The sequence below is a fragment of the Microtus oregoni genome, unplaced genomic scaffold (genome assembly GCF_018167655.1).
Source record: "Microtus oregoni isolate MIOR12 unplaced genomic scaffold, Mior012 000046F_ref0000063, whole genome shotgun sequence".
NCBI classification, from domain to species: domain Eukaryota; kingdom Metazoa; phylum Chordata; class Mammalia; order Rodentia; family Cricetidae; genus Microtus; species Microtus oregoni.
The window spans coordinates 1155001-1177675 of record NW_024543220.1 but is presented as its reverse complement, the minus strand read 5'-3'; the positions used below and the strand labels follow the sequence as shown (position 1 = coordinate 1177675).

The 22675-nt window shown below is 47.6% G+C and overlaps 1 protein-coding gene and 1 long non-coding RNA gene across 4 annotated transcripts in view; both read right to left on the bottom strand.

Annotated features, from left to right (window-relative positions):
- Window positions 1–543: 543 nt before the first annotated feature.
- On the bottom strand, window positions 544–16953 carry LOC121435175 (uncharacterized aarF domain-containing protein kinase 2-like). Of its 3 annotated transcripts, none has more exons than XM_041634270.1 (8): window positions 15618–16953; window positions 14565–14711; window positions 11215–11343; window positions 10171–10266; window positions 6578–6679; window positions 5903–6031; window positions 2169–2222; window positions 544–1508 (listed from the first exon to the last, which is right to left on the bottom strand). In XM_041634270.1, exons 1-8 carry the CDS (start codon window positions 16530–16532, stop codon window positions 1371–1373), a joined length of 1710 nt encoding a protein of 569 aa, XP_041490204.1. In that variant the 5' UTR covers window positions 16533–16953; the 3' UTR covers window positions 544–1370. The 3 variants fall into 3 exon arrangements, with proteins under 3 accessions (XP_041490204.1, XP_041490203.1, XP_041490202.1); XM_041634268.1 differs by having other exon boundaries at window positions 547–1508; window positions 6428–6679; XM_041634269.1 differs by lacking the exon at window positions 2169–2222 and having other exon boundaries at window positions 546–1508; window positions 6428–6679.
- A 4292-nt stretch (window positions 16954–21245) lies between these two features.
- Window positions 21246–22675, bottom strand: part of LOC121435374 — an 8153-nt gene continuing 6723 nt past the window's right edge. The window contains exon 3 of the long non-coding RNA XR_005972574.1: window positions 21246–21268. This is a non-coding gene — a long non-coding RNA (uncharacterized LOC121435374). The remainder of the gene's footprint in view (window positions 21269–22675) is intronic.

Here is a 22675-nt window from a genome sequence, read left to right as displayed (position 1 = left end):
TACCCCAAGTCCCCTCCCCCATCTCTCTCCAAACCCTACTGCATCTCAGAAAGCCTGCCAAATGATGACTCCCTCCACGGAGTTGCTCAAGACCACTCCCACAGGGTATTTAAACTACCCTCTAGACTTGTAGTTTTCCGGTCTCTCTTTTCTGTCTCTGCCTGGAAAATCATTCAGGAGCATTTTACCCATTAAACCTGGGCTTTTTGTAATTGTTTTGATTTGGTCTGATTTAGATTACTGTGTCAGCAGAGAGCCTCATCAGGGTACAGAAACTTTTCAGAAGTGTCTATGTGTGCACTTTCCACTTTTTCCCAAACATACACATCATTTTCTTTTTCCTTCCTTCCTTCCTTCCTTTCTTCCTTCCTTCCTTTCTTTTCTCTCTCTCTCTCTCTCTCTCTCTTTCTTTCTTGACCGGGGGGTGGGGGGAAGGTTTGAGACAGGGTTTCTCTGTATAGTCCTGGTTGTCCTGGACTCACTCTATAGACCAGGCTGGCCTCAAACTCAGAGATCTGCCTGCCTCTGCCTACACAGTGCTGGAACTAAAGACATGCACCACCACCACCCATCTGTATACATCACTTTCAAAAAGAAAAAAAAAATTAATGTGCTCTACAGGATTTGATGGCATTTTCTAACCTATGTCAAAGGGTGGGAACCACCAGCAAGAACCACTTGACCAAAGAAAAAAGAAAAGCAGGCCAGCACGATGGCTGAAGTAAAGGCGCTTGATGCCAGGCTTGAAGACCTGAGGTCAGTCCCTAGAAAGCCTTATGGTTCTGATCTACACACATACACACACACACACACACCTATGGCACATGAGCTGTCTCCCCCACACCCACTCCCCACAGCCCTTCCTCTTACACAAGTGCAATTTTAAAACGGAAGAAAGAAGGGGCTGGAGAGACAGCTCAGTAGTTAGGAGCACTATGCTTCTCTTCCAGAGGACCCAAGTTCAGTTCCCATCACCCATGCTGTGCAGCTCACAACCTCCTAAAACTCCAAAGGATTCATTCAATGCCCTCTTCCGGCCTCAGGAGGCATCTGCACGCATGCACGCGCGCACACACACACACACACACACACACACACACACTTTTAAAAAGGGGAGGAAAACGAAAAAACAAAACGAGTAAATGTATTTTTTGTTCTTCTGCAGGACATTTTTCCTGAAATGATGACTCTGGCACCAGTTTCAGCTTCCCTCCCTTTATACCCTAAATAACCCAAAGTTTTTTAAGCAGACCCCGAGGCTAGGTCACAGGGTAATTAGTAGTGTTTCTGCCACACGTCCCAGTTTCAGATGTCAGCTGCCAAAGGACAGACCCTCAGGACCTGCCTTCACTGTGTGCCCACTGCCACAGTCACAGGAAGCCTCCTCCCTGCATGAGGAAGGGCTTTGCTGCCTCCAGGATGTCCAGCTTGGGATCCAACGAGCGGCCAAGCCCCTCCAGTACCATGATGGCGAACACAATGGAGGCAAAGTTGCTCTCGAGCTTGACCTGGAACAGAGAACAGGAGTTCCTCCCAGACCTCAGAGCCAGCTGAGCATCCTGGACAACCATGCGACTGACCCCTGCCCCTCCCCTGTGCTGCCCATGGGATTCTACCATCTCCCCACCTTCCTCCTAGCAGTCAGGAGGGTACACTGGGGCTTCAAGTGGCACCAAGAACAAGGGTGCATCCCTCACCTGAGTACCATTAACACGAGCCAAGGAGGGCAAGGAGGGGATATCTGGCTGGACCCTTTCTCCCTTTCCATGTTTTTTTCATGGGGGTGGGGGCTGAGACAGGTTTTTTTTCTCTGTATAACTAGTTTCTCTGGAACTAGTGTAGACTAGTCTGCCTTGAACTCACAGGGATCTGACTGTCTCTGCCTCCCAAGTGCTGGGATTAAAGGCCTGCGCCACCAACGCCCGGCCCCTTTCCATGTCTTTAAATACATTTTCCTATATCTAAGGATTACAGCACTTAGACTCACTACATAGATTGACAAATCCAGGGACTTTGTTCTCAAGGGACCATGAGGCCACTGGGCCTGCTTCAGAACATTAAAAATCCACAATCAATATACAAAAAAGCTGAGGGAAATCAGGTGCACCCACTCCACTGCCCTGTTCCCTCCCCACCTCTTCCCAAGATGCTCTCTAATGACACCTCACCTTGTGGGTCATCAGTAGCTTAAAGACACTGGAGAGGAGGCTGGAAACATGAAGCTGGAAAACAAAAGAGCCCAGTAGAATCCCGGAAGCACTTCTTCCCCTCCCTTTCCCTGTTCTCCCCACTTCCCCACTCCCCACTGCTACACTCATACATGTACACACACTGAGAGAAAGGGGCTACCCAAGGAACTGCTGCCAGAGAAAGACATGCTGAAACTTTGCTGGTAGGCCACGACCTCATGGTGATGCACAGATTAATAGAAATGGGTTAAATTAATATGTAAGAGTTAGCAAATAAGCTAGAGCTAATGGGTCAAGCAGAGATTTAAATAATATAGTTTTCTGTGTGGTTATTTCGGGGCTGAGCAGTTAGGAACCAACAAGTGGGCTCTTACAACAAACTGGTGCCCACGTGGCCAACTAAATCCACATAAAACCTGAGAAAGCTTAAAAAGGAATCCTAGACACAAAAGAACAGAGTTAAGCATGGTTTGGTAGCAGCATTTTCTTGGGTGGGCTCTGTTTGCTAGAAGCAAGCAGAGTCATGCCTCCTTTAAGAGGTTTTCCTGATTCAGCGCAGCAGAAAAAAGGCGCACTGTTTTGAAACCGTGAATTCCTGGGCCGTGCAAACTCTGACGAGGTCTGGCTATGGTGCATTTAAAGGGGTTTTGTGAACAGAGTGCTACAACTGCTTAATGGCTCAACATAGACTCGCTGCGTACTTGGAACTGGGGCAATGTGCACAGCTTGCAGAAGCGGTGAACAGACTTCCGCCATGTTGGACTGTGTGGAGCAAGCAAGCAGGGCCATATAAACCCTAGTAATGCCGCAGCTTAAGTTTTTAAGAAGCGTTTAGTATTTTAAGAGCTCCTGGACAGAAAATAATTACAGATACACAAAAAAGACAGATTCAGATTTTAAAAAAAGACCTCTAAATTGGTCACAGTGTTGGATAAATGTACAAAGGCTTCGAAGAGAGAAGAAAAAGAGTAAAGAGACAGCAAATATAATATAAAAGACTATAGACAGAAATAGACTGAAAAAGTAAAGATAATAAAATAAATATTAAACTTGTAGAAAAAGTAAAATAAGCCATGTAAAGATGGAATGTACACAGAGAGTCTGGATTATGTATATTATTGTATTTTTCTTTGTATTTTTTGAATGCAAAGAGACATTTGATTCAGGGGATTGCTAAACTAAGACAACATATATACTTTAAAGATATCTTGATTTCAAAATATGGATCTAAGGATATGTTACTTTGGAAAAGAGGTTCTTTTGTTTCCACAAAGGATGAGAACCTGTGAATTAATTCCAGACTAATGTGATTTGATGGACCAAGATGCCCTGAAAGGTGGCCTTGAACACCCCTCAAAAATTGCTTCGTCCAGGGCTGGAGAGATGGCTCAGTGGTTAAGAGCATTGCCTGCTCTTCCAAAGGTCCTGAGTTCAATTCCCAGCAACCACATGGTGGCTCACAACCATCTGTAATGAGGTCTGATGCCCTCTTCTGGCCTGCAGACATACATGCAGACAGAATATTGTATACATAATAAATAAATAAATATTTTTAAAAAAATTACTTCGTCCAACAAAAAGCAGGAATCAGTTTGGAGAGAACTACACCCATACTCCCAAATATTGTTTATAAATGTTTGTTTAAATTTAAAGGGGGATTTGCTATAGAGATTTTCATTTATATGGATCTTGGTTTATTGATACAAATTTAAGGTCAATTTTGTTATATGTATATTTCTGCTCTTGATTAAAGTATTATGTTTGTGCAGCTCATTTAAAAATATAATGTATAATTAAGAAATACAGGTTAATAGTCAAGCTTGTAGTCATGTCAGCTAGATTTTCTAGATGGATAGAGATATATTTCAGTTGGACAGGCATTCTTCAAATCTTCCAAAGACTACAGAATCTAAATGTTTTAATAACTTAGAACTTTTCATGACAACGAGACACATCTGCTCCTGGCAGCACCAATTACTTCAAGAGGATGATAGGCACTGAAGAGGCTTCTTATGGTGTTTGTTAGCCATTTGGGCAAGAAACTGATCTTGCCTAGACTGCTTAATGAACTGGGCATGCAGGACCCACAGAAAAATGACTGCTGAACTTGCCTAAAGGTGAGATGGTCCTTCGGGGTTCCTGCTTCATGAAAGAGTCTGCCAGACATTCTGCAGGACACAGAAGAAAGTGACTGACAAACTACCAATATATGCAGGACTGTCTTTGAAATTTCCTACTTCATGGAAAAGTGTGCCAGATACTATGGGCCTGTAGGCTGAAGATGGATGCCCCAACAGTACAGGAAAACCTTGGGTAAATGTCCAGGCAGCAAGATGTCTCTATCAATTCTAGAGTTTTGAAAGTTGCTTACAATGTATTTCCTGTTTACTTAGGTAATATTATATCCTTCTGCAGTCTTTGATGGAGTTGAAGAATTGATAGTTATAGTTTTACTTAGTTATAAAGTAGATATAAATATTCTAACTATAATTCTTGTTTAACACCTGTTTTGTTATATGTAATTTTACTATGTTAAAGTTAAAAACCTTCCTTTTCATTTAAACAGAAAGGGGGAGGTGATGTGGGATTCCCCTCTGTATGGTCTAAATACCATTGATTAATAAAGAAACTGCTTTGAACCTATAGCAAGAAAGAACTTAGCTAGGCAGGGAAAACTAAACTGAATGCTGGGAAAAAGGAGGTGGAGTCAGAGAGAAGCCATAGAGCCCAGCCAGAGACAGACATGCTGAAACTTTAGCCAGTAAGCCACAGCCACATGGTGATACACAGATGAATAGAAATGGGTTAAATTCATATGTAAGAGTTAGCCAATAAGAAGCTAGAGCTAATGGGCCAAGCAGTGATTTAAATAACATAGTTTTCTGTGTTGTTATTTTGGGGCTGAGCAGCCAGGAAGCAATAAGCAGTCTCCTTATAACACCAATCAGGCTCCACTACCATACTGGTCACAAATGCCTGCAAAAGAAGCCTCAGAGCCATGTTCACTCCACCCTTCTCCCCATCCCTCATCACACTCAAAATGTTCCCAAGTAAACAGATGAGGGTGTAGCTCAGTAGCAGAGACAGAGGCATGCATGTGTGTGAGTGTGCATACACGCGTGCGCATGCATGCATGCACATGTGTGTATGTGATTAGTAACCATCTACATAAACCAGGTCAGCACCACTGGTGGCCACTCTGCGAGGGCTGTCCTGCTAATGTAGGCCACCAACTTGATAAAGACAGCGAGTTAACAAAGCGTGAGTGCACCATGCACTCTGGGTCAGGCCAAACAAGGGGCACAGGCCTATAGTACATCTCTGGGACACTGCCTCCCCTGCATGTTTAGGTGTCTCCACAACAGCTAATCCCTGAATAAATCAGGGATTCTGCCAGCAAGGAGCCTGTGATTTCAGTCAGTCCCCTGAGCTTCTTAGAAGATGTGAGAACAAGACATATTTTTTTGTCAAAAACTCTACCGTCTGAAGGGGAGTACACATCTTTAATCTCAGTACTTGGGAGGCAGAAGCAGGCGGATCTCTGAGTTCCAGGCTAGCCTGGTCTGCAGAGCAAGTTCCAGGACAGTCAGGGCTACACAGAAAAAAAATACCCATCTCAACTCCACCCCCCAAAAAACTACTCTTTGCAGGCTCCCTGTGAAGTGGACCCTCTTGTGAGCTCGGCTCTGCCCAAGCGCACGGTGCCCACCTACCTTCTCCAGTGTGAGGGTGTTCTTCCTGGCCTGGGTCACCAGTGTAGCCACCTCAGCCTTGAACCTCTCCACATCCTTGCACTCATTGGCCCGGGCATGATGCAGGATGAGCTCAGCTACTCTGTGGCCCTGGAGGCAAACAAGAAAAGCGGCTTGGAGAGCAGAGCAGGCACACGGTGCTCTTGTCCTCAAAGTGTCCTCTGCCCATCCCACGCATACCACGTCTCATCTGCCCATCCTGCGCACGCCATGTCTCACCTGCACTTACACACACATCACACACAAAATAATAAATAAAAAAATTCTTAAAGCTAGAGTCCTGTCCCCACCATGCCAACAATTTAGCTGAGAGAGTAAGAGAAACTGGAGTCCCACAATGCAGGAAAGAAGAATGACTTCCCAACTAAGGCTGCCAAGCCTGAGAACCAGCACATTGTCGGTGCCCACACACACACTCACTCGTGTCCAAGCACAGCGCCCTGGCAACCATGGGCTTTCTAGAGGGCCAACCCCAGTGAGTCTCACCTGCCCCAGTGCTACAGCCAGGAAAACTGCCCGGAAATTCCTCAGGTCTGAAGCCTGCAACTCTGACACAATGCCAGCATCCAACAACACCAGGCGCAGGGGGCACAGGGCAGGTGCTACGGTAGTCACCAGTGTGTCATGGACATTCACCTGCTGCTGTTGAGTGTCCAGGCTTGGGGACAATCCATCAGCACCCTGGACCAGGATGTTCCCAGGGTGAAGGTCTCCATGTACAAAGTTATCCACAAATATCTGGAAGAGACTGCACCAATCAGGTCTGCATCCACCCTCCCGGCCTAGAACCACTGGGTACCTGCAGAAAAGGTTTTAGGGGACGGTAGGCTGCCAGTGACAAGTCACAGGGGCGGGCATTCCACAAGCCCTTGCAGCTAGGGGCTCTTAAACAAGAATTTGCACAGGGATAAGCCAAGTCAAAGGTTTGGTTCTGTTTGGTTTGGGTTTTAATTTTATGACACAGGGTCTCATGTAGCCCAGCCTGGTCCTGAACTAAGAAATCCTCCTGCCTCCAGTTCTCAAGTGCTAGAAGATCAAGGGCAGAGATTCAATCAAGGTCCTGCCTCAACTGTCCCTCCTCATCCCCAGGTAGTAGGTGATAGAACTAATATCTGGATCATCTAGATTCAGATAATACGAGATCAATTCTGCTCCAGATCACAGATAGCTCAAAATGTGCCTCCAATCCCTGAAGTATCAGTGTGGCTTTGACACCACCGGACAGTCCTTCTACACTCCGAGTTCTTTCTCAGAACCAAAGCAACAGTTTCAAACCTCCTGTCTCCCCTGCATTCACCCCACTCATCAGGAGACAACCTCAGCTCCTGACCACCAGGCAAAAACCTCTGGATGCCCCCACACTTACTTCCCCTCCCTCGATCCCCAGGGATTCCAAGTACTATCCTATATGGCTCAAGTGTTTGAGAGCATCCATAGCCTTTGTTCACACTCCTGGTTCCAGACACATCCCAGTCCTAGCTCTAACAGTTAAGTAAGTCCCCAGACTGAGCAGGCACTTCCTGGTGGTTAGAGGCACCACTGAGATCCCCTGCTGCCTGGTAGAAGACAGAACCCCTCTAGATGAGGCCCTCTGCCACTCCTCCTCCTCATCTGGATGGACAGGCATGAGATAGAAAAGTTCACTCAGGGCTTCCCAGATGAGAGACCCAAATATATTATAGAATCAAAATCAGCCCAGTGTGCGAGTACACTTGAGCCATAGCATGTGGGTGGTAGAGAAACGAGGATCAGGAGTTCCAAAGCCATCCTCAGCTACACAGCAAGTTCAAGCCTGCAGAGGCCCAAAGAGGCCAAAGTCAGAGAGTTTGGGACCTGTTCATTCAAGGTTATTGTGCTTCTACCTCCAGACAAAGGTCCCACCTAGTCGTAAATCAGAGTTCTGTTCGCCAGGGTTAACGGCAACAGATGTGGCTAATTGCCAGACCTTGTGCTCCTGGAATAGGGAAGTAGTTGGTTCCAACCTCAAACATAAGTCTAAGGATCCAACTAAGTTCCAGTTCCCTTCATGGAAATAACTTGGGATTCCACCCAGGGAGTGGTTTTCCTACAGAGTGTTTGGTCTAGAGAGTGAATCTAGGGCGTGAGCGATGAATGTAGCCTGTGACTTACAATTTGTATGTGAATGCAGCCTTTTGTTTTACTCCTACCTTTTGGGGTCAGGGGTATGTTAACCAGTTGGAAATTAAACAGGGGTGAATTTTTAGTACTCACTAAGAAATTCTCTCTTGATACTATCCTACATGTTTCTGTGTTTTATTATTTTCATTTGCATCTTCATATTCTCTACTATATTTCTAAATGTCCACGCCTCCTTTTCTGGAGAAAGGTATTTTGGTTGAGGCTGGCCCCCGACATGAGACCCTGTCTCAAAAAAGAAAACGAAATCCCCATTTGCCTCTGGCTCCTCCACAACAGTACCCAGCTCCCTGCCTCACCTCGGTCCTCGAGCCCAACTCCACGCTGATAAGCTATGCCATGGCTAGCTGATCTCTCTGCCTCACATCCTTCCACTGCCTGCATCAGGACTAAGGAATGGGTTTTTAAAATTCATTATGAGGCCAGTAAGATAGCTCAGTAGGTAAAGGTGCTTGCCACCAAGCCTGACCACTTGAGTTTGACCCACAGGATCTACGTGATGGGCAGGATCTACGTGATGGACAGAGGATCTACATGATGGACAGGATCTACGTGATGGACAGAGGATCTACGTGATGGACAGGATCTACGTGATGGACAGGATCTACGTGATGGACAGGATCTACGTGATGGACAGGATCTACGTGATGGACAGGATCTACGTGATGGACAGAGGATCTACGTGATGGACAGAGGATCTACGTGATGGACAGGATCTACGTGATGGACAGGATCTACGTGATGGACAGGATCTACGTGATGGACAGGATCTACGTGATGGACAGGATCTACGTGATGGACAGAGGATCTACGTGATGGACAGAGGATCTACGTGATGGACAGGATCTACGTGATGGACAGGATCTACGTGATGGACAGAGGATCTACGTGATGGACAGAGGACTGGCTCCTGTAAGTTGTCCTTTGACTCCCATGCACACGCAGGGGCATGTCCGAGTTCACGCATACACACGCTAAAAAAGGTGGCTCAGTGATTAAGAGCACCAGCTGCTCTCCCAGGGAACCTGGGTTGGAGGCCCAGCACCCACACGGCAGCTCACAGCCGTCTGTAACTGGGAACCTGGATTGGAGACCCAGCACCCACACGGCAGCTCACAACCATCTGTAACTCCAGCTCCAGGTTATTTAATGCCCTCTCCTGGCTTCCTGGGCACCAGGCAAACTTTTAGAAACATGAAAATTTTAAAATACACTTAAGACCTGTATACTGGCCAGGCATGGTGGCCCATAAACCTTAAATAGTGGAGGCAGAGGCTTAATGTGAGTTTGAGGTCACCCTGGGCTCTCTAATGTTTCAACTCACGCTAGGCTATACAGAAAGAACCTGTCTCAACTTAACTATATGTGTGCATGTTGGGGGGCATACTTGAGCAAATGTTGTAATAATGAAAGCTAAAATATTTTGGGGGGACGAGAACTCAGATGAGCTCCATGCCCATGGACTGAAGTCCTGACTCTGAGCTATTCTGCACGATGTGCCTTCACGTCTCCCAGCACACACACCCTGGGCACAGGCTGCTGTCTCCAGACAAGTCCCACCATTTGTCTTCATGTTCGTGACACAGCCTCCCCATCCCAGATGGAATAGAATCACTTCCTGAGTGAAGCCCAGGGTCCACAAAAGGTCCCTTCAAGCTCATCCTTGAGCACAGGCCCCTAATGGCATGTGCTTCTTCCCCACTGGTTTACCCTGTAGTCAGGCCTGTTTTAGTAAGTCCAACACTTAACTCAGCACTTGGCATACAGCAGGTACTCCACAAATACTGAATGAATGAATGAATGAATGAATGAAGCAGTATCTAACACACCTGCAGTATCACACCTGCTGTTGATCTACACTGTGCGCCTACCACTCTTTCCATAGCACATGAATGCACGCCACAGATCAAGGGCTCAACACAAGCTTCAGGTTACAGGAGCGTTTGGGGGACTTCACTCAGCTGATGTTCTCAACCTGCAGCTCTCTACTTGGCTGGCCCTTCCAGCCGATGCCTGGCAGAGCCCTCATCTGCCCATGTACTGAACCTCAACATCCGGGGCCTCCAGCTCACCATCTTCAAAAGCATGTTGATCCCCAGCTGTGCAATCCTCCTCTTCAGGTCGTCAGGAATTCCTGCCTGCTGGTAGCTGGACACCGGAACACTCTCCTGAAAGACAGCAGGGAGACAGCTTTAACCCGCTGGTCATGTCACTCTTCCTCAGACAGCAAGAGGACCCCGAAGCTGATCCGAGAACCCCTATAAACCTATCACTAACACAGTGGTTTTAATCTATTTCCTTCATTTACTTCTCAAAAGAAATGCCCACGGGTTTGCAGCCACTGACTCAGCTACTAACAGGAAAGAGATGCTTGGAGCCCTGGGAAAAGACAGGAGCAGGTGCTGAGAGCGAGCCACGTGTCCGGCGAGGTGGGAGGCAGAGGCAGGAAGGACAGCGGTGTAAGGTCAGAAAGTTTAAGACCAACCTGGAATGTGTAAGACTGTCTCAAAGCAAACTAAAACAAGAAAGAAATCATCCAACAGAGACGGGCTGGAGCTCCAGCAGGAAAGGACAGGAGAGCCAGAAGAATGGACAACCAGCAAATCAACACTTGGTTCCCTTTGTCAAGGCAATCCACTGAAACGGAGCATATTTTATTTAGAAAGCCCAGCGAGCCTAAGAGCGAGCTCAGAGCTATGCAGCTAGGAAACAAGCCCCTGGATGCCACCACCGTTTCCTAACGAGACAGGTCTAGGGGGCAGCTAAGGCAAATGCTTGCTAAACACTTCCTCTGTCAAACACATTTCCCTGGGACAGTGCCATGAGGTTACCACCTAATAGGACAGCTGAATAAGTTTTCAATTCTAGAAGCCTGAGGCTACCTGCAGCTCTCGGGACCAGCTCACTCCATTCCGCCTCTTCCTCCGGCTCCTCCCAGAGTTTAGGCACACAGTAGGCTCATTTTTTGCAGACCCCAGGACCTTGCACTTGCTGGGCAAGGCCTCTACCACTCTCAACCCTCTCCCAGTTTTCCATATGAGAAGCACATCCTCTCTCCATCATGAAGTCTCTGTGGGGACAGCCAGCTGTGAGTGACAGCAGAACCAAGTTCTTACTTCATATGTTTCCACCAGTATATCCCTCGTGATGAGGGGGTGCAGCGGGGTGGGGAATTTCACAGATGTCATATTCTCAAAGTTGTGCTGAAAGTGTTCTAGATTCCGAGCTTCATAACGCAGGTCTATCTGCAGAGTCGGAGGAAAGAAGAGTTAGCATGGACACAGGGAACACCTCTGAGGTGCTGGGAGGACCAGGACAGCACGGTCCCCTTCCTTCTTTGCTCACCAGCTTCCCTGCGTGCACCAGGAACCTCAGAGAAGACACACTAGCTAGCCTACAGCTTCCACAAAAGCAGAAAAACACCGACTATCCCCATGAACTCCTCCATGGCAGACCAGATCCCAGGATGAGATCTGGGCCCCCTTCGCAGCAGCTGCTGGATGTCCATCTGACTCCACAGCTTTTTAGTGCCCCAGTGCCCGACTAGCCTAGCCCACTTGCCCTCTCCTTCCATTATGACCAATGTGCTGCAGTTACTTCCACACAGGGACGGCCTTGCCCTCAACATACTGGAGCAACTGCCACAGCTGAATGCCCAGCCCATTTATTTTTGATTGTTTTTTGATTTTTCGAGACAGGGTTTCTCTGTGGCTTTGGAGTCTGTCCTGGAACTAACTCTTGTAGACCAGGCTGGCCTCGAACTCACAGAGATCCACGTGCCTCTGCCTCCCGAGTGCTGGGATTAAAGGCATATGCCACCACTACCCAGTTGCCCAGCCCCATTTATATTTTAATAAACTTCCCAACCTTTCTCCGAATCTGTCTGACTATATCCATGCTATGTGAATGGTGACATCCAGTCTTTTAAAATTTTTTTTAAAAAAATTTACTGGGCAGTGGTGGCGCACACCTTTAATCCCAGCACTTGGAAGCCAAGAGGCAGGTGGATCTCTGTGAGTTCGAGGCCCGACTGTTCTACAGAGCAAGTTCCAGGACAGCCAGGGCAACAAAGAGAAACCCTATCTCAAAAACAAACAAAGAAAGAAAGATTTGTTTTATATGTATAAGTCTTTTGTGTGCACGCCTGTTGCCCACAGAGGCGGCCAGGTCTCCTGGAACTGGAGTTACACAGAGCGGGTGGATCCTCTGCAAGAGCAGCAAGTGCTCTGAACCACTGCACCATCTCTCCGGGCTGAAACCTCTGCTCTGGCGGATGACACCCAAGTGGGTCGCCATTTGGCTCCCGCTCCTCTCTAGATCCACCTCCTCTGGTGCCCCCTCCCTTCCTCTACCACGCCATCAAGTCTTACAGAGTGCTGGGCACCCATGTGGCCTGAGACCCCTCGCTCCTGAGAGTGTAGTAACTGTGACCTGAATACACAAATGAGCAGTCACAGGCTCTTGGACACACACCCTGGCCTGCAATGTGCGGCACCTGTCAGTCACGTTAGCCGGAGAGGCTGGGTAAACAAATGGGTAAGACATGGGGATGTGAGTTTCCAGAGATGGGGCTCTGACGCCTATCAGGCTTTTGATGGAGCTGAAGCTCAGAAGGGAGGTGAAGCCAGGAGTCAAAATGAAGACAGTGGTCAGACTAGAAGCCATTTTCTCTGCTTTCATGCCTTTTCATCAAACTTGCAATACTCCAGGATAGAAAGCCAATCTCATCTGGTCTAGATGCCTATCACCCCTCTACACACACCTCTCAGTCTCCCACAAATTCCTATTTGAAATCCTAGTCTCCAAGTAGGGCTTTGTAGAGTGATTAGGTCTTGAGGATGCAGCTCTGTAGCATCTTACACAAGGCCTGAGACCCTAGCTCCTTCTACCGTGGGAAGACACCAATGAGCCGAATCTCTCTCTACCCCAGGCTGTCTTCAGAACTGTTGGGAAAGATTCACTGCAGCTCTACTTACTCCAACAGTCCAAACACTTGCTTTATTGTCCGTTTTTGGCTTTTGAAATAGGACCTAGCTTCCCGGAACACACTTGGATTAAGCTGGACTTGAATTTACAGACATATGCCGCCTCTGATCCTGGGTGCTGGGATCACAGGTCTGGGCTACCAGACCAGGTACCCAAATACTTTCGAAACATCAAAATGAGTGCCTGGAACTTAAAAATATTCAAAGATATATAAGAAGTCTTGGTGCACAGCTTCTGAAACCCTGTCCAATAGGGAGCCAGTACCGATGTCCACTTGAAGACCCAGGCACCTTCAACATAAGTTTACCAAGTCTGGCTACTTAAACAAATGCCCTTAAGGGTCTCCAACAGGGAGAAGGTCTACTCTATTAGCTCTAAAAACAAAGTAAAACAAAGCTAATGAGTCTTCTTGCTCAGAGTTCAGCCTCTGATGGTGGCAGAGTTAATATAACCCACCTAGTTTCATTTCACCCTGAGGCACAAAGAGAGACTGCATTTCCCAAGTGCTCTCTGGCTGGCAGGCTGGAAGGAGGAGATTTTCCCACCTCCTGGCCAGTCCATAAAATCTCTTACATCTTCCATGTCCGCACCATTCCACACCGACTATGGGCTGAGTGACTGCCTTTGTTTCCCGCTCCCAGCCACCCTATAAAGCCTGTTAACTGGAGAAAATGCGTAAGGCAGGTCTTTCTTTAAAAGATGTTATCTATTACCTTCTCAAGTCGCAGGCACTCTAAATAAAACACAATTTAAAGATTCATTTCTGGGCCAGTGAAATGAATGGCTCAGTGGGCAAAAACACTTGGTGCCATGGGAGTGTCAGTCTCAAAGACTCACCCTGAGGAAGGAGAGAAATAGCTCCTCAAAAGTGCCCTCTGGGAGCTGGAGTGATGGCTCAGAGGTTAAAAGCACTGACTCTCCTTCCAGAGGTCCTGAGTTCAATTCCCAGCAACCACATGGTAGCTCACAGCCATCTGTAATGAGATCTAGTGTTCCCTTCTGACATGCAGGCAAACATGCAGACAGAACACTGTATACATAATAAATAAATAAATTTTTTAAAAAAAAGTCCTCTGACTTATGCATATGCCTCCCCATCTCCATATACCACACAGGAATAAATAAAATGTAAAATAAAAAAATGTCAAGGTTCAATTTTTGTCTCTATTCCTTGGCCTCTGTGGTGATAGCAGCGCAGTTCTGGTTTTCCAGTTTACTGGCCGGGCCAATCTTGCAGAGAAAATGGATCCTAAAACCACTCCAAAGAGTTCCCTCTTCCCTCAAGTTACCTGAGTATACACAAGAAATAGCCTACCTGTATGAAACTGGTGGACTGGACCCTTCTTTGTTGCATCAACGAGCAGTACCCACATTGACTAACAGCTCTCACGCTCTGTGAACACGCTGGGAAATGACCTACCCGTTCACCTGCTCGGAAGAACTATGGTAGGTGCTATTTACAGCTGAGAGAAGGAGTCACCTGTTGGACCATGAGCTTCTCAAATTCCTCCACAATCTCAGGCAAGCTAAGCCATTTGACTCCAGGTAAAAGCCCCAGGGCTTGGCTACCGATCTTCATCAGCAGTAAATCCATGTACACCTGAGTGAGCAGGCCAGGGTGTAACACCTGCCAGACAGAACCGGGAGACAAGACAGAATCAGGAGACGGCATCTGACCTAGTAAGCACCGACTCCCACCATAGAAGAACCAGAGCCTCTCCTCAAATCAAGGGTAGTAACTCATGATGCTCCGGGGTGGTGGTCCCGCCACTCAAGATTTTGGAAATAGCAAAATCCAAGTCATTTTCCCCCTCCCTCAGCCTATTCATACCACCCCCACAAAGTAAGGAAATGAAACCAGGGTCTGTAGTAGAGGAAGACACCTTGAATTCCAGCATACAGAGGCAGGCAGAGCTCTGTGGTCCTCCACAGTGAGCTCTGGGACTACCAAGGAAACAACTTGAGCCTAGCAGCACCAGTGATCCCTGATACTTGGGAGGGAAGAGTCATAGGTTCAAGACCGGTTTGGGAAACTAACTTCGCAAGGCCTTGTCTCCAAACAGAAAGTAGAATGAAGCTCAGTGGCGTAGCATGTGTGAACTAAATTTGACTCCATCCTAGGTTCAATCTTCACTACCACAAAGAGATGAGGGAGGGAAGGAGGGAGGGAGGGAGGGAGGAATGAAACAGCTTGCATTTAACAAGCATTGACTGAGCTAGCAAGAATACAGGTTGAGCAGCCTATATTCTAATCCAAAATCCAAAACTCAAAATGCTGCCGAATCTGAAACGTTTTAAGGACTGACCTAACACAAGGGAAAAATCCCAAGCCTGACCTCAGATGATGGTTGAAGTCAGAACGAAGGTGCACTAGAAACACTGCAAGAGATAACTTGTCAGCTGCACATATGGGTGTGTGTATATGTGTGTGTGATATAAATGAACTTCATATTTCATGTTTAGACGTGGCTCCTATACCAGGATAGCTCATCAAAGATAGGGGGCACCACACTGGGGTTGTGAGAGCACTTACTTTTACTGCGACTGGGACGAGGTGATCTGACTTAGGTGGGTGGCCAGGAACCTGAGGCATGCTCCCTTCTGACCTAACAAGGTCAGCTTTAGGGAGAAGCAGCTTTTCTACAAATGCTTCATCAGCAAGGCTTTCCGAAGGCTTCCACTCCTTCACAAAGGACCCTCCCAGCATCCAGACTGCCCCAGATCCTGAGGACAGCCATGGGACAGAGAGTTGCCCAAGTCTCCAGACTCTGTCCTTCTCCAGCAAGGTAGTGCTAGCGAATGCTTTGTACACTTGGGCCACGCACCCTGAACCCACAGGCTCCTGGGTCTCGAAAAACAGGAGGCTGCCCCAATCCTCCCCAAACGCCTGCTGGAGTAGGCATTCCGTGTGGGCCCAAGGGTGAGGGGTCACCTGGACATGCAGCTTGGAGAACTGGGCACAGAAAGCCTCTGAAAAGAGATCGTGCCGGGTGCTGGCCCATTGGCCCAGTTTGATATATGTTGGCCCAGAGGTCTCTGTGGCTTTCAAAAGCAGATGGAGCCAGAGGGTGGAGAAGCCAGGAGCCAGGTAGGTGAGAGGGTACAAGAAGAGCAGGGGGAAGAATTTCGCCAAGAGAATGCCAGCACGGAGCCCTAGACGGAGACACAGTAAGATGCGGCCCAGAGGCCCTGCTTGAGCCACTTCCACTCGCCCATTTCCAGCCAGGTCACTCCAGTGGGTCTTTCGCTGGCACAAAGTGCCAGGCGCCCCCTCTCCAACATCCCCATGGGCTGAGATAAATTTGGGCAAAGTACCCAGCAGAAACCAACATAGTCTGGCATTGCGAGAGCATCCCAGGGGTCTGGGAAGGCCAAATTCCTTCCTAAACTCAAAGCATCTTAAGTGTGACAAGCAGACCCTGACAGACAAACGCCAGAGGGTCACCATTCTCCCCAGGCCCCCAGGCCTAGGCTGCTTGTCTTCTACTTAAGAAGCCATTTCTGGAGATGCTTCGGGAGAAGCTGGGGTAAATCGGACCGCCCCCCACCCCCCACCAAGGGCTGCCGCCTAAGCTAGGCCAGGCCCGGGGCGGGCAGCGACCAGAGCCAGGGACCGCGGGTGACGCGGGGTCAGCACGCGCACGGGTCTGTGCGGAGCCAGACCGCAGAGTGCGGGGTGACACCGAGCGCCAGGGTCGGAGGTGCGGACCCGTGGCCTGCAGCGGAGCTTCAGAGAGCCGCAGGGAGGCGGGTGCACGGTCCAGGTCCCCGGGACGCGGCGAGGGTACGCGCACACCCAACTGCTCCGGGACCAGCACCGAGCAGGGAGCCCCAGCCGGGCAGAGCACTCCGCGTCCTGGCCCGCGCCGCCCGCGGCTTCCGGTACCAGGCCCCGCCCTCTCCGCCCAAGACGCGCTCCTTAAAGGGACCGCGGCGCGCACCAGGGCAAGGCACACACTGAATGGCTTAGCGCAAAACACAGAAGCACCCTCTGTGACCCCCTTTTCCGTGTGGCCCTCTCCTCTTCTGAGCTTCGTAGTTTAAACCCTAGAAATGTTAAACCGCCCGATGGATTGCTGGTGGGTCCAACGGAAGGCGAGCTTTTCAGCCCCTGGGTGTGGGTCTTGGGTCCTGCACTGACTTAGTGGTGGTGTTTAGACCTTAGGGAATGACTTATACTTTTGATTAATACTTATTAAACCCAATCAGTCTTTCTTGAATTGATTCCAATATTTTATTGTTTCATAATAATATGTATTCAACGAGGTATTCTGTACTCTGGGTAGTAGACACATTCGTTCTGTTGTCACCCGCTTATTACTGGGAGAGTAGGTGAATAGCCAGGAACACGGTGCGATGGCTCGGTAGCCAGCTAACGGTGTTTGCTGTCAAGAGGTCACCGGTTCCTTTAAGTCGTGTCCCCAACATATAAAATAACTGTGATAAAAATAAAAGTGTAGCAAGGCAGAGCGGTGGTGGCGCACGCCTTTAATCCCAGCACTTGGGAGGCAGAGGCTGGCGGATCTCTGTGAGTTTGAGGCCAGCCTGGTCTACAAGAGCTAGTTCCAGGACAGGCTCCAAAACCACAGAGAAACCCTGTCTCGGAAAAAAAAAAAAAAAAAAAAAAAAAAAAAAAAAAAAAGTGTAGCAAGGACCATGAAAGCAATGAGGAGGTACCAGGTGGTACCAAGGACCCGGCTACTTTGGAGAAGAAATAAGGGTCTTGGGAGAGAAGTCGTAAAGAAAGCTCCAAAGTGGGAAAAGACAAAGACGTGTGCGTGTGCTTGTGCGTGTGCGTGTGCGTGTGCGTGTGTGTGTGTGTGTGTGTGTGTGTGTGTGTTTAATCTTGAATAACCAGAGGGAGGTCAGACAGCACTGGGCTTCAGGGTGTGGAATGGCAGGATGGAGTAGTAGGGGTAGGGGAGTGATGGTGGGGGGTTGGAGAGATGGCTCAGTTAAAAGTGTGTGTATTGTTCTTTCAGCCGGCCTGAGTTCAGTTCCCAGTATCCACTTCTAACAACTCTCAAGCCCCTGTAACTCCACCTCCAAGGAATTTAACACCCTCTTCTGGCTTCCGAGGGTACACCCCCCAACACACACACACACACACACACACACAAATCTTAAAATATTGTAGGAGGCTGCTTGTTCGTTTCCCAGCCACTCAGACTCCCAAAATAACCACACCAAAACTGTATTAATTAAATCACTGCTTGGCCCATTAGCCCTAGCTTCTTATTAGCGAATGCTTACATTTGTGTATGTGTGTGTGTGTGCGTGTGTGTGTGTGTGTGTTTTGAGACAGGGTTTCTCTATAGCATTGGAGCCTGTCCTAGAACTAGCTCTTGTAGACCAGGCTGGCCTCAAACTCACAGAGATCCGCCTGCCTCTGCCTCCCAAGTGCTGGGGTTAAAGGTGTGCGCCACCACTGCCCGGCCGAACTCTTACATCTTAATTTAACCCATTTCTATTAGTCTGTGTATCACCATGAAGCTATGGCTTATGGGTAAAGTTCCAGTGCCTGTCTCTGGCAGGGCTACATGGCTTCTCCAGACTCCGCCTCCTTTCTCCCAGCATTCAGTTTAGTGTCTACCCTCAGCTAAGTTCTGCCTTGCTGTAGGCCAAAGCAGTTTATTCGTTTTATTCATTAACAATAAAATCAACACTAGACAGAACGACCTCCCACACCATTAAAATAAAAAAGAAGAGGGTGGCCAGAGGAGCCCAGATCTCGGAGGTAGAAGCAGGGAGAGTTCAAGGTCAGCCTGGTCTACAAAGGAAGTTCCAGGCCAGCCAGGGATACACGCTAAATCCCTGTCTCAAAAAGAGACAGAGGGTTCTTGAGAGATAACTCAGCAGTTAAGAACATTAGCTCCGGGCTGGAGAGATGGCTCAGAGGTTAAGAGCATTGCCTGCTCTTCCAAAGGTCCTGAGTTCAATTCCCAGCAACCACATGGTGGTGGTTCACAACCATCTGTAATGAGGTCTGGTGCCCTCTCCTGGCCTGCATGCATACACACAGACAGAATATTGTATACATAATAAATAAATAAATATTAAAAAAAAAAAGAACATTAGCTCCATTCCCAGCACCCACATGGCTGTGCACTACAGTCTGGAACTCCCGTTCCAAAGGGATCCAACATTCTCTTCTGACCTCTGCAAGTGAGGCTGATGCACAGATGCGCATGCAGGCAATACACGCATACACATAAAATAAAATAATAGTTTAAAAAAGAAGCGAGCTGTGTGTATGTGGCATGCTTAGCCCCACACCTAATTAGCAAACACCTCATTTTTATCATTAAATAAAAGCAGAAGTAGTTCTGTTCCTCCCAAGTCATAAAACGGGCATGGGAGATGCATCATGGAAGATGTCATCTGTTTATTTTCTGTTTTATGATTTAGAAGTATTATCACTGTTATTATTTTGAGACAAGGCCTTAATTCATAACCCAGGCTAATCTGCATTTCACTTAGAGCTAAACTGTCCTTGAATTTGAGGCAGGCTCCCAAGTGCTTGACCTAAGGCATCATGCTAAGCAATTATTTTATTTATTTATTTATTGGTTTCTCAAGACAGGGTTTCTCTGTGTACCAGCTCTCTGGCTGTCCTGGAACTCACTCTGTAGACCAGATTGGCCTTGAACTCAAAGATCCACCTGCCTCTGCTGGGATTAAAGGCATGTACCACTACTGTCTGGCTACGAAGCAAATTTTTTAAAAATATTTATTTATTTATTTATTATGTATACAATATTCTGTCTGTGTCCATACCTGCAGGCCAGAAGAGAGTACCAGACCCTATTACAGATGGTTGTGAGCCACCATGTGGTTGCTAGGAATTGAACTCAGGACCTTTGGAAGAGCAGGCAATGCTCTTAACCTCTGAGCCATCTCTCCAGCCTCCCAAGCAAATTTTTTTTAAAGACAGGATCTCAAGTAGCCAAGGCTGGCCTCTATTTTGACTTGTTCCTGAGGATGACCTTGAATTTCTGGTCTTTCTGCCTCTGCCTCCTGAGGGCTGTGATTATAGGAGTGCGCCACCATGCCCAGCAAAAGAGCTCATTTAAAACAAAGTCCTGACTTGGCATGGTGGCGCATCAAGGACTTTAATCCCAGCACCCAGAAGACAAATACAGACAGATCTTTGTGTGTTCAAGGCCAGCCCTGTCCTACATTGTGAGTTCCAGGCCAGCCCAGGCTACATAGTGAAACCCTGTCTAAATAAATAAAAATATTTAGAAAACAAGTCCTGCCAGGTGGACATAGTGGTTCACACATGGAATCCCAACACTAGGGAGTAGAAGCAGGAGGAATGAAAGTCCAAAGCTAGCAGGGGTACAGGAGACCCTATCTTAAACACATGAATAAATACTGTTTTTCAGTTTGCTATTGTTAAAGCCCATATCCACCCCACTCCACTTCACGCCTCCCCAATAAGTAAAATAGCAGCCAATTCTCTACCATTCCGTAGGTAGAAGATCCTGAGCTATGCAGGACAGGAGAAAGGCAGATGAGAGCAAGTTCATGTGATGTGACTGACTAGCTGTTTCAGTTTCTGCCTTGAATTTTGTTCAGTGATGGGTGGTAACTTGGAATATACACCAAAATAGTCAGGCATGGTGGTGCATGCCTTGAATCCCAGCACTTAGAAGACAGAAGCAGATGGATCTCTGTGAGTTCAGGGCCAGCCTGATCTACATAGTGAGCGGCAGGACAGCCAAAGCTACAGAGTGAGCTTCTGTCTCAAAAAAAAAATAATAATAATAAAATAAAAATAAGCAATTTATAAATCAAAATAACCCATCCCCCCAATTGTTTAGCATCAGGGTGTATCTTATCACAGCCATAGAAATGAAGGTAGAACCTTCACCACTGCCCCCAACAACACCCTAAACACTCTAAACACCCGTTCCCACCAGTATTCATCTCCACTCGAGTTTAAGTCTCTGTACACGGATGGCGGCTGGCTTCCTTTCTACAGACAATGCTGAGTAAACAGCCCACTTGCCCTCCTTTGGTTAAGCTTCATTGATTTCCAGCTTCTCAACACCAAGAGCTGTATCCAATTCTTGGCAGTGTCCCGGCTGGCGTGGTTCACTCTATTTCCACTAGGTGGCACTACTCACTTTGAAGTGCAGCCAAGGTTCCCACGGGTTCCAGACCTGCCTAGGAGGGGACCTTGAGGGAGAATTGAAGGGGGGAGGGGAGAGGCAGGAAGGGGAGCAGAGAAAAGTGTAGAGCTCAATAAATATCATGGGAAAAAAACAGGTTCGAGCAAGAATTAGTTACAATATTTACTCTATTTGTATCTGGCAAAATTAAAAAAATACTCTATCATCTATTTAAAAAAAAATTTTAAAGGTTAAAAAAAAAAGAAAAGAAAAAACGAGATAGTAAACCTGTCCAGACCTCTCTTTGCACAGGAAGCTAACATTTTAGCATCTCCCACGGAACATGTTGACGTGGTAGATGGGAGGCAGGGCACAGCTAGTGTCCTGGAGAAAGAAGCGGAGGTTTGTTTTCTTATTTTACATGCATTTTGCTGGCATGTATATCTATGCATCACATGTGTGCCTGGTGGAAATCAAAAGAAGCCGTTAGATCCCTGGGACTGGAGTTACAGTGAACTATGTGGGTGCTGGGAACTGAGCCGGGGTCTTCTGGAGGAGTGGCCAGTGCTCTTAACTGCCAAGCCAGCTCGCTACCCTAATCTCTGGATTTTTGACATTCTGACATTCTGAGCAAGAAGATGCTCTGCTCCTGTGCGCTCGTTCTCTCTCTCTCTCTCCCTCTCTCTCTCTCTCTCTGTCTCTCTCTCTCTCGTGTGTGTGTGTGTGTGTGTGTCTGCTCCTGCGCTCTGTGTGTGTTCCTGCATTCTGTGTGTGTGTGTGTGTCTGCTCCTGCGCTCTGTGTGTGTTCCTGCATTCTGTGTGTGTGTCTGTCTGCTCCTGCGCTCTGTGTGTGTGTGTGTGTGTGTGTGTGTGTGTGTGTGTGTGTGTGTGTGTTGAGGGGGTCCTATAACTGGAGGGTATTTAGCTGCATCTCTGACCAATCCCCACATGGTGTCGGAAACAACCCTGGCCCTGCGGGTCTCTTGGGACTGCATTAACAGAACACCATAACTGGCAGCAGGTAAACTGCAAACTGTTATTCTTCACAGTTCAAAATGGCTGGTAAGAAGCTAGAGTTTGTCTTTTTCCATCTCCTGTTTTTCTACAAGGTCAAGACGATTATCTAGCTAAGAAATATTTGAGAGGGTCAGCCCCTTGACCCCACTCCAAGTCCTATGTGATACACCTGGCCTGCAATTTGCCCCTAAGAAAGTTGTTGTAAAAACTTTGGCCATGGGAGGGAGCCATAGGTGAGCAGAGCACTTGCTTGGTGTGTGTGAGGTTTTGGGTTTAATCTTCAGCATCATTTAAAAATATGTGCCTATTAACTATATAGCATCATTTAAATATATATTTATATGCATTTCACTCTCAAAAGAGAAGGGGAAAGCCATTGGCAAGCATGCCCTGCAGTGCTGCCTCCAAATCCCTCCCTAAGGAGGGCTGGCTCGGCGCCCTCTCCCTTTCTTTTCTG

Bases quoted from the DNA above. Each gene is read 5' to 3' on its own strand.
- LOC121435175 (XM_041634268.1), bottom strand. From the start codon at position 16,532: ATGGTGACCCTCTGGCGTTTGTCTGTCAGGGTCTGCTTGTCACACTTA. The intron at 14,712-15,617 runs GTAAGTGCTCTC...TCTGTCTGGCAG, and splicing joins TCGTCCCAGTCGCAGTAAAA to GTGTTACACCCTGGCCTGCT. The intron at 11,344-14,564 runs GTGACTCCTTCT...CCGACTCTGCAG, and splicing joins AGAAGCTCATGGTCCAACAG to ATAGACCTGCGTTATGAAGC.